This window comes from Erythrolamprus reginae, chromosome 7 (assembly GCF_031021105.1).
Source record: "Erythrolamprus reginae isolate rEryReg1 chromosome 7, rEryReg1.hap1, whole genome shotgun sequence".
In the NCBI taxonomy this organism is placed as follows: Eukaryota; Metazoa; Chordata; class Lepidosauria; order Squamata; family Dipsadidae; genus Erythrolamprus; species Erythrolamprus reginae.
Genome location: NC_091956.1, coordinates 74773886 through 74786360, shown reverse-complemented (window position 1 = coordinate 74786360; position 12475 = coordinate 74773886). Strand labels below are relative to the sequence as shown.

The 12475-nt window shown below is 37.9% G+C and overlaps 1 protein-coding gene across 1 annotated transcript in view; it reads left to right on the top strand.

Annotated features, from left to right (window-relative positions):
• ALPK1 (alpha kinase 1) overlaps positions 1–12475 on the top strand; it is a 68935-nt gene that overhangs the window by 32364 nt on the left and 24096 nt on the right. Inside the window, exon 3 of the mRNA XM_070757874.1 lies at positions 3465–3619. Coding sequence (XP_070613975.1) covers positions 3465–3619 — 155 coding nt within the window. The remainder of the gene's footprint in view (positions 1–3464; positions 3620–12475) is intronic.

Genomic DNA, 12475 nt, shown 5'->3' with positions numbered 1-12475 from the left:
GTGGCCCTCCAGGTGAACTGCTTCAGGAAGTGAAGTATCTGAGACTCGGAGCTTCCTAGGATCGATTATCCTCAGCTGAGGATAAAAATCAGCCTGAACCAGTGAAATGGGACATATTAATAAACGTCACAAATGTGTGGCAGAGATGATTGCTTTAGATTCTTCAGTGATTGAAGTTGTAGAAAGGCTAGGCTTAAAATGCAGTTAGTTGGGTCATGGCCTAATGGGATTTTCTGTATGATTAATTTGAATCCATTGTAGGTGTCCATTTCTATCCCTGGTGATAAAAGGTGCACTATGACACCACAATGCCGTTCAGTACTTGTGTAAACTTCACACAGAGTAGTTAAGAAGCAAAATCTACATCACAAAGCTATAACATGAATTTTTGGCAACTAATTAATAAAGCGTGCACCATGGTTGTAAGATAACAGCAATGGTGCAACATATGGTGGTTACTGAATTCAAAACAAGGAGATGTTACTATTTTCTGTGATGCTCAGTTGAGGCAGAATTTAGGAGACGAAAGGGAACAGAATCCCTAAACCATTAAATAACTGTTACAATTATTAACATTCAAATTCACGCTGAGCATCAATTGTTGAAATGAAATGCAAATACTCATTAGAAGTGAAATTAGAATTAGAAATGCCCAGAAGTTGTGAATGCCCCAACACTGGAAGTTTTTAAGCAGATGTTGGATAAACATCTGTCTGAAATAGTGTAGGATTTCCTGCCTAAGCAGGGGATTGGACTAGAAGACCTCCAAGGCCCCTTCCAACTCTGTTATTATTGTTATTGTACATATTAAAACCAGGATAAATAAATTTTTGATCATCTATATCTATCTCTATCTCTATCTATCTATCTATCTATCTATCTATCTATCTATCTATCTATCTATCTATCTATCTATATATATATATCCTAGTCTCCCTTAATTTTCAAATTCAGCAAAAAAACATGTGACACATAAAGATAGAATTGTCGGCTATCAATAAAATTAACTGCCTTGGAAATGGTCATGAGTTGGGCCAAGAGGCAAATAAGGAACTGTGATGTTCCTTCAATACACCAGGGTGATTCGACACAAAAATATTTAACCCTTCCCTGGTGCAGAGCTGAAGGGATTGGATACTGTAGCCTAGAGAATAATTCTCTGCCTTACAAGGTAAAGGTTGCAGGTTTAAGTCCCAGTGGGTATGGCTAGCTGATGAGGCCAAAATAAGGCCGAAATAGATCTACCCTAGTCTCCCTTAATTTTCAAATTCAGCAAAAAAACATGTGACACACACACACACATACACACACACACACACACACACATATATATGTCTTGCCTTGAAGCAGCATTGTCTTCCTTATCTTTCATGTTAGTTCCTGTTCTATAACTTTTTCATACACCTTTCATATTTTCGCATTGCATACACTGATCAACAAAGAATTCTAGTGAAGATTTTTTTTTTTAAAAAAAAGGATTCATTGATTAAGAAATAACATGGTCGAGGATGGATCTAAGACTGGATTTTCTCTAGTTCAGTATTCTTACTAGTATACATCACTGGCTTCCCTTGAGATTCTATTGATCTATCACATATAATAATTGCAGACACCTCTTATCCTAATTTAATATCAGAATAGTGTCTCACGAAAAGCTGCTTTTCATCCAGAGAACTTGGATTCATTAGATAATTGGGCTGATAATTTTTCACAATATCTCTCACTTCTTTCTAAACAACTTTTTAGCAGGATAAAAAACACAATACTATTTGCACTAACCCCACTTATAGACCTAGAATGTTCAAACCTGGATTTATTTGATTTATTTATTTATTACTTAGATTTGTATGCCGCCCCTCTCCGAAGACTCGGGGCGGCTCCCAACACGTGGAAACAAATCATAAATAATCTGACAATTTAAAATATTTAAAGATTTAAGAAAGACCCCATATACTAACAGACATACACACAAGCATACCATATATAAATTAACATGCCCAGGGGGAGATGTTTCAATTCCCCCATGCCTGACGGCAAAGGTGGGTTTTAAGGAGTTTACGGAAGGCAGGAAGAGTAGGGGCAGTTCTAATCTCCGGGGGGAGTTGGTTCCAGAGGGCCGGTGCCGCCACAGAGAAGGCTCTTCCCCTGGGGCCCGCCAACCGACATTGTTTAGTTGACGGGACCCGGAGAAGGCCCACTCTGTGGGACCTAATCGGTCGCTGGGATTCGTGCGGCAGGAGGCGGTCTCGGAGATATTCAATCATTATGACACTTGCCTGAGTTCTTAGCTTGGGATGCAAAATGATGAACATAGTTAACAATTTTGTTGAGAACCAGTGTGGCATAAAGGTTCAAGAAGACTTTTAACCGTGAAAATACACTGAGTGACTGAATCAACCCAACCTACCTTATATAAAAAAACCTTCATGTATAAACTAAGTCGAACATCATATTTAAGTCATAACCATACTTCTACATTTCTCACATAAGTTTTACTTTTACTTCTTCTTCTTATCTATCCATATATACACTTTATTCCAAATCACATAAAATTCTGATTCCTCTTGGTCTTTTAACCGTCTTGTCATCATATCCATTTCAGAGCAATCTAATATTTTCTTGATAACCTCTTCCTCTTTGGGAATATTTTCCCCTTTCCAATTTTGCGCATATACTATCCTGGCCGCTGTCAAAATATGAATGACTAAAAGCATATAAATATATGATTGGACATAAAAATATAGACTTGACCTTAAAGGACAATATGATAAGCTGGTGTAAAAACATAGGTAGAGAAATTGATATAGATACATGGGAAAATGTCTGGATCTCAAATTGGAAAATGACAAAGTCGGTTGCGTTAAGAGAAAATCAAATTAAGATGTTCTATAGGTGGCATCTCCCACCGAGTAGAATAGCAAAAATGTTCCCTAAGACGTCTCCATTATGTTGGAAATGTAAGAAAGAAATAGGTTCCTATTATCATCAATGGTGGATGTGTAGTAAGGTTAAGCTTTACTGGAAAATGATAGAAAGAATAATAAAAGAAATAGTAATGCAAGAGATAGAAAAAACCCTGGAATTTTACTTATTGGGTATAACCAAACAGAAATATAAAAAAGAAATTCTACATTTAGCCAAATTCATGAATTTTCCATGAGCATCCTATATCTTCCACTCCTTTCCAACTTACATTCTATGCTGATACCTTTCAAATAACCCAGTCTTTCTCTTCCTGCTAAATTTCTTTCTATAATGGCAGAAAGCTCCAGTTTAGCTGCAGGGCGAAGGATGAGAGGTCACCTGCTGACAGGTAGCCCCTCTCCCTGTTGGTCTGTTGCTGGAAGAAGTGGCAGCTTGTGGTTCCTTGGAGGCAATCTGGGGAAGGGAATGCTTTCAGCAAGAAAGGTATCACCTTGTAACCTTTGTGGCTGACTCACTTACCTGCCCTTTGACCCTTTCAGCTTCACTCCCTGAGGATTTGAGGACCCTCATCGAAGAGGCCAAGGAAATGAAGTGGCCCTTTGTGCCAGAAAGGTGGCAATACAAACAAGCCATAGACCTTGAAGACAAAACAAATTTGCAAGATCTGATCAATGCAAGGCTGCATGAGTTACTGGTATGACGCCAAAGACACCTGTCCTTGAAACCTGCACTAGTTCTTAAATTTACAGTGACCCAACAGATGGTAGCTTCCTTGTTACACCGGTGGTGACCCCGCCACATACACCCCCCATTTTTCACTGTTGCTTCTACCCCATGACATTTGCTAGCCTGCCTCTATTCAAGTCAATAGTTAAATTGGTTCCTATTGTCATCAGAAGACGTGGGGTCAGTGGTTTGATTTTGTTCACATATTGCACGTTATGTAACCTGATCTGTAGTTTAGTATGCATTTTCATGTAAGCACGAAGTTCACGCAAAAGAGGACTTCTTGCAGTGAAGAGATGAAAGAAGCTACTCAAGTGCATCAGGTATATTTTGGAGTGTGCAAATGAAAAACACAAATTTTATCTACTAGCCTGATAAAGAATAGGTTATCTTATTTAGCGAGCATAAAATGATTTTTAAAAATCAACTACAGTGATACCTTGTCTTACAAACTTAATTGGTTCCGGGATGAGGTTCTTAAGGTGAAAAGTTTGTAAGACAAAACAATGTTTCCCATAGGAATCAATGGAAAAGTGATTAATGTGTGCAAGCCCAAAATTTACCCCTTTTGCCAGCCGAAGTGCCCGTTTTTGCGCTGCTGAGATTCCCCTGAGGCTCCCCTCCATGGGAAACCCCACCTCCGGACTTCTGTATTTTTGCAATGCTGCAGGGGAATCCCAGCAGCACAAAAACGGGCACTTCGGCTGGCAATGGAAGTCCGGAGGTGGGGTTTCCCATCGAAGGGAGCATCAGTGAAATCGCAGAATTGCAAAAACACCAAAGTCCTCAAAACCCCAGCTCCGGACCTCTGTGTTTTTGCGATGCTGCAATTTCACTGAGGCTCCCCTCGCTGGGAAACCCCCACCTCCAGACTTCCGTTGCCAGCGAAGCACCCGTTTTTGCGCTGCTGGGATTCATCAAAAACCACGGAAGTCCAGAGGTGGGATTTCCCATGGAGGGGAGCCTCAGGGGAATCCCAGCAGCACAAAAATGAGTGCTTCACTGGCAATGGAAGTCCGGAGGCGGGGCATCCCAGCGACAGCGGTGGGTTTGCAAGGTGAAAATAATTTGTAAGAAGAGGCAAAAAAATCTTAGACCCCGGGTTTGTATCTCGAAACATTTGTATGACGAGGCGTTTGTAAGATGAGGTATCACTGTATGTGCCATTATGATTCTAGTTATCAAAGCAAAGATTCTGCTGCACGAATCCCAGCGACCAGTTAGGTCCCACAGAGTGGGCCTTCTCCGGGACCCGTCAACTAAACAATGTCATTTGGCGGGACCCAGGGGAAGAGCCTTCTCTGTGGCGGCCCCGGCCCTTTGGAACCAACTCCCCCCAGAGATTAGAATTGCCCCCACCCTCCTCGCCTTTTGTAAGCTTCTTAAAACCCACCTCTGCCATCAGGCATGGGGGAACTGAGATATTCTTTCCCCCTAGGCCTTTACAATTTACGCATGGTATGTCTGTATGTATGTTTGGTTTTATAATAAGGGTTTTTTTTTAGTTGTTTTAGTATTGGATTGTTACATGCTGTTTTTTATCACTGTTGTTAGCCACCCCGAGTCTACGGAGAGGGGCGGCATACAAATCCAATAAATAGATAGATAGATAGATAGATAGATAGATAGATAGATAGATAGATAGATAGATAGATAGATAGATAGATAGATAGCAAGTAGATAGATCTCTTTTGAAGTAATAGTTCCATGATAATTGCTTATGGCAGTGATTAACATTTTTAACATTTTTCCCCTTGAGGCAAAAAATTTCATTCTAAATTTTACCTGTTAGATAAAGATTAACATTAGTAGGGCTTGCCTAGTTCTATGCTGAGGACCAGCAGACTTGTTTTATTTGTTACATTATGATTATAATTTTGAAAAGGGTATTTCCATTAGAAAACTTTTGAGATTCTTCCTTTCTTCTCAAAGCTACTAGGTGATGGGTAGCTGGTTTTGAGTATTTGGGAAAACAAATTTGTATATTTCCTTATTTATTATTTATTTATTTATTCAATTTTTATGCTGCCCTCCTTAGACTCAGGGCAGCTTACAACATGTTAGCAATAGCACTTTTTAACAGAGCCAGCCTATTGCCCCCACAATCCGGGTCCTCATTTTACCCACCTCAGAAGGATGGAAGGCTGAGTCAACCTTGAGCCGGTGATGACATTTGAACCGCTGACCTTCAGATCTACAGTCAGCTTCAGTGGCCTGCAGTACAGCACTCTACCTGCTGCGCCAGCCCGGCTCCGTAATCATTAAATTATAATAATGGACCCGCCATTATTAGATGGTAACTTATGCGACACACCATGACCAGATCCATTTTATAACCTTTTTGTGGCAGTTAAGTGAACACATTGTTCATGGGGCATTTCTGCTGAAAATCAGAAGAAAATATGATTTCCAAAAACATCATAAATTGTATTCATGTGACTGACTAAAGGACTGTAAATGGGCATAAATGTGGGTTAGTTGCCAAGTGCCCAAAATGCAGTCATATGACAGCAGGGGTGTGAGCAGTTGATGGATATTTAAAAAAAACACATCCAGGAAGCTCCACTGGAGAAGGATGCAGTAGGCTGTATAAAAGAGTTGCTTTACATTTGCTAAGGTTAAAAGTGTTCTATGAACAACTTGTAGTTTAAAATACTTATGCTAAGCAAGAATATCCAATCTTTCGTGTTTATAATGGAATGTATGATGAGGGAGCTGCGGTATTTCATAGTTCACTGCAGCTGAATTCAAATAAGCTTCAAAGTCACAGATATTGTTATTGCATTTTTAATCCCAGTATGCTTTTGAGTTACAAATCTAATAAATAATAATAATATATAATAATAATAATAATAATATATTATTATTATTATTATTATTATTATTATTATTATTATTATTATTATTGTGCTAGGGCTTGAGGATCAGATTTTAGGATGCCGACAAGTCAGCATGGAAAGAAGTCTCATATTTTTTTTGCCTTACCCAAATTGGCTCTGAAAGATGAATTAAGCCTCTCTTATAGAGGAAACATCTCATGCTGAAGAATGAAATCAAATCTATTCATAGGACAACTGTGACTTAAAGTTATCTGAGTGTGCAATTAGCACCTGTTAGGACCATTAGCCATACACCTTTTCCTGCAATGCGACCGATAACGGTCCACAGAGTTTTCCTGGTCCTGTGAGCCAAACAATGTCAACTGGCAGGGTTGTGGGGAAGGGCCTTCTCTGTGGAGGCTCCGGCTCTCTGGAACTAGCTGCCTCTGGAGATTCCTGCCATCCTTACCCTACTAGCCTTCTGGAAAGATGTAAAGACCTGGCTTTTTCGGAAGGCCTGGGGCCTCTGATTGAATGAGGTACCATCTAGATCCAGCCATGAGAAATAGTGAGAGATATGTATGGTTTTATTAGGAGTTTTTAAAATAATTTTAAATCGTTCTTTTAAATGTTGTTTCCCTTTGTTGTTAGCCACACAAATCCTTGGAGAGTTGGGTGGCATATAAATTTAATTAATTAATTAATTAATTAATGGGAAAACAGCCACAATAAAAAATCCAAACAAGGAGGAAGTTGCTTTAAGGTGACCCCGATAAGGTCCCACAGAGTTGGCGTTCTCCTGGTCCTGTCGACCAAACAATGTCGTCTGGCGGGCCCCAGGGGAAGAGCCTTCTCTGTGGCGGCCCTGGCCCTCTGGAATCAACTCCCCCCAGAGATTAGAACAGCCCCCTCCCTCTTTGTCTTTCGCAAATTACTCAAGACCCACCTATATCACCAGGCATGGGGGAACTGAGACACCTCCCCCAGGCTTTTATATTTTATGTTTGGTATGTATGTGTTATATGGTTTTTTTAATTGTTGGGGTTTTATATATCTTTTTCTTTTAATATTAGATTTGTCTTACTGTTATATTGTCTTTTAATATTGTTGTGAGCCACCCCAAATCTTCGGAGAGGGGCAGCATACAAATCTAATAAATTATTATTATTATTATTATTATTATTATTATTATTATTATTAATTATTATTATTTCCTATACACCCAGACAGGGTCCAAATGATGCTTTATCTTTGAATCTCAATCACTTGAACAGTCCTAATATCCAAAATTCATCGGGCACCACAAATTGCCTGGACCAATTCTCTAATGAAACAATTCCACCTTTTGTTCACTTGTATCTTTACTCCATATTATATACATGGACAGAGATGGGAGATTCCTATTAGCTATGCTCCGTTGGATTCCAGAATCCTTTATTTGGACCGTTCCCATCCAAGGAAACCAACTTCCTAGTGGCAGCTTTTTCTGATAAAAATTGCCTTTAAAGTGTTTCTAAAAAGTATTTGCACGGATATGAATTTCCAATCTTTATCCATGGGATTGTGGAGATAAAAAAAGTTAAATGTAAGACTCCAAGCAGATTCAAATAATACACTGAATGTTGACATCATGCAATGCTTGCCTGAGAGTTGTAATATTTAAAATTCTATTGAATCAGTACTAAGTCATTCTTCTTCCCCCCACTCCATAAGCGAATGGGTTTAATTTGCGTGCGTGATGTAACTTACACGCCTTGACAGAGGAGGAGGGCTCGGTTGCTGTTTTACAAATTCCTGGCACTAAGTGGAGTTTTATTGTGATTCTGAATTTGTTTTGGCTATTTTCTACCTCTTCCCCCTCTCTCCTACCCCTTACCCCTCCCTCCCCGCTCCTTTATTTCTTTTTCTTTCAACTTTTCTTTTCCTTTCTGGTGTGTGGCCTTAGACAGAAATTTATGGTGGAGGCTGACCCTTTGACAATGCCCACAAAGCCCCTAGACTCAAAAGCATTTGTCTGCTCCCTCCTAGAAAAAGAACACCTGCAGTAAAAACTCCCTGAGAAACCTGGATAGATAGGAGATTAATGTGGCTGTAATAGCAAAGCCCTGTTTGCATACATTATATTCTCACCCCAGGTAGACGAACCATTTCTGGGATGATACCAATTATTTATTGTGGAAACATCTGTTGATAACTGCAGCTGCCCCAGCAAAACAAAGCAGATCTTGGGGTTACGGGCTATAGGTCTCTTGGCCCCAGGTCATGCTAGTTTGAAACTATTCACTCAAGTGTCCCAAAGTTTGTGGGCTACCCATCATTTTCGTAGTTTCGTCCTACCGTAAGAAGTTATTTCCAAATACTGTGTTCCTCGCCCTCTGGGCTTTGAAGTATTATTTCAGTTTCATTGGTAATTTATATTCCAGCACCATTGTACCACAGGAGAAAGGAGACACTTCTTTTTTTGTTTTCCTTTTAATCGTACTTTGACTGACATTTTGACCCATATTATTAGAATTAGTCAAAAAAGCCTTTTTCCTTTCCTGCTTTGCTTCCCCTCCCCACCCCCGGTTTTAAATAAAATCAAACATTCTCCCCAGATATCTATATCTATTCCAGGTAGCTCCGATCTAATTAAACAAGCCATTCTTTGAACAATTACACAAACTAATTAGGAAATTCATTTGGACCAAAAAAAAGGCAAGAATAAAATTTAAAAATCTGCAAGATCACAGATCAAGGGGAGGCTTTGGCCTCCCCGACTTCTATCTTTACTATCAAGCGACTATTTTAACTAAGCTTAAAGATTGGATAACACTACAAAATACAAGATTACTTTCCCTAGAAGGATTTAATCTACAATCAGGATGGCTTACATTCTTAATGGTAGAACCAAATAAAATACCAAAATACTTTAAAAATCATCATATTAGAAATACATTAATATCGACATGGCAACAGATTTAAAAAACCCTATTATCTAGTAACTCCAAAATGGCTATCCCCAAATGAATCTTTTATGTACCAGACCCCTCTTTCAGTACCAAAAATAATAACCTACTCTAAATTACTAGATGCTAATGATAACATTTTCACCAGACAACAACTACAAGACAATGGAGTAGCCATAGACTGGTTCACATACATACAAATAAACACAAAATATAAACAACACAAAAGTACATTTGGCTTTCAAAATACAAACCCTCTCGATTTAATAATATTTGGACCCAATATAAAAATGATTTCTAAACTTAAATAATCGAGGCATTATCAGATTTTCAGTGGAATTCTATGTATTTTTTTTTTCAGAATTACAGCTTGACAGCTAAAAATGAATTTTTTATTATTTTCGTATGATTTGAGGAATTATTTTAATTCTCCCAGAAACACCCTTTGTTGGAATTGTTGAGAAAAAACAGTTAACATGTTATGTCTGGGTTTATTCTAAAGTGGTGAGTTTAGAATAAGCTCTGAACCAGTGTTTGCAAATGCTCTGGGATCCTTGAATGAAGTGTTTATTGTTCTGCAAGGCCAGATTTTGTAGTCCTTATTCACAGCATGCAGCATCTTACATCTTGAGTAGCTTCCCTGATCTCAAAGTATCTCTGTGAGAGCACTTGGGGCTCCTGTCTGAAAATTTTGACTTAGCCTTGCATTGTTACAAGCCAAGCTTTGTTTGCAGACCACTGTTTGGTTGGGTATGCAAAGTAATCGGGGCTGCTTACATCAGCCTTTTAAACAGTTCAGCTTGGTATTGGCTGCAGAATCCTATTGTATAAAACTAGCAGAATGAGAACGGTCATAAAAGATGCTGAAGAGCTGGCAGGGAGTGGACAGAATACCCATATTGTTGTCAACCAACTTAGCATTTAAACCCGAACTTTACCTTCTCGGTATATTCAGGCAAAACTTTACAAAAGCACAAAAATATCTTATTTTACAAATCCTAACAGCAGCAAGGATATCATTCGCCCTCTTTTGGAAACGAGACCAAACACCTTCATTACTGGTAGTTATCACAAAAATCATAGAGTGTGTGCCAAAATGTCAAAAACAGCAATGGAAACACAAAACAAAAAAGACTCAGAATATTATGAAATATGGGAAAATTGGTACAAATGGGTTTCACAAAAAAAATATCAAACTTTTATATTATAAAACCACTAATTTATGAAACCATTAACCCTGTCTTACCCTTGAACATTCCAACCCAACTCAAATTAATTTAAAGACAGCTCCAAAAACAAATCAATTTGCAACAAAGCTTATACCATATCTCTTTTTATCCGTCTTTAAACTAATGCAATGCATATCACATAACACATTACTACTAATACCTACTAACATATACAGTACTCTCTTTTTTCCCCTTTTTTTCTTTTACATATAAAATACATTTACTATATTACGCATATACTTCTCCTATTACTTTTTCACAAAAAGTCGTCCCTGAAAACGTCTGCGTCGCACGCAGATCTTTTCATTATTTTCACTGTTGAACTTTTAGCTAGGAATTTGAAATGAAAAGAAGATATGATAAACCTTAGCACAATTTTTATGAATAATTTAAGTAGTTTGGATGTAACTCTCATTCTTTAATTTCAATTCAGATTAATGTAGCTGATAATAAATGTTTAATTGATTCAATAAAATGCAGAAAATGTGATCTCTATGAACACTAAGAACACTTAATAGCTATTAAGATTATTTAAATGGTTATTCCCAAAAAAAGGTCCAAACATTTTGAATTTTAACGACCAACTTAGAATTTTTACTCTTATTATTTATTTCAATTGTTATTTTTGAGCTCTTTTGAACTCCCTATTTTTTTCCACTTCAGGAGATCGTATCCACCAGGATTAGCACAATCACATTTTTATTTATTTGTTAGGTTTCTCGTATTGCCTTTATCTCATGATCTTAAAATTATGCAAATGTGGTTCTTTCTTCCTATAACAGGTCTGTTGTGTAGCTAGAGTGCTTTGAAAAAACATTATTTTCATCCCCAATCTGCACACATATCCAGATGTAAACAATTTAATTACGTATAGAATTCTGCAAATCTAATTCCATTTTCACCTTCTTCAGTTCTTTAGCCACGAAGTTCCTTTTGTGCCCTAAATTCAATTACATACACACATTGAACAGATGTTCAAGCAGAGTGCATACTTATTCCTCTCTGTAGCCATGAGGAATACAAAAACTTTTCTCTCCATCCACCCTCTTTACATTGTATTTTTTAAAAAGTTGGGCTGTTTGAATTTACTGAATCAATTACTTCTACACTTTATTTTGACAAAAATCTATCTATCTATCTATCTATCTATCTATCTATCTATCTATCTATCTATCTATCTATCTATCTATCTATTTATTAGATTTGTATGCCGCCCCTCTACGTAGACTCGGGGCGGCATACAAAAAAAATACTACAATTACAATTTTAAATTGATTTATTGGAAATTACAGTGGTCCCTCGATTTTCGCGGGTTCGAACTTTGCGAAACGGCTATACCACGGTTTTTCAAAAATATTAATTAAAAAATACTTTGAGGTTTTTTACCTTATACCATGGTTTTTCCCACCCGATGACATCATACGTCATCGCCAAACTTTCGTCCGCCTTTAATAATTTTTTTAAAATAAACTTTAATAAATAAACATGGTGAGTAATAATCTAAATGGTTGCTAAGGGAATGAGAAATTGCAGTTTAGGGATTTAAAGTGTTAAGGGAAGGCTTGTGGTACTGTTCATAGCCAAAAATAGTGTATTTACTTCCGCATCTCTACTTCGCGGAAATTTGACTTTCGCGGGCGGTCTCAGAACACATCCCCCGCGAAAATCGAGGGAACACTGTATACTAATTTAGTAGAGGTACATTATATGCATCTTTACGTATCAGTCACTCTTTTGTGGGGAGGTGGGACATGTGTGTGGAATTGGAAACAAAACCAGCAGTAAGATCAAACCTAGTTTTGCTTCAAAACTGGTGAAGAAATTACTG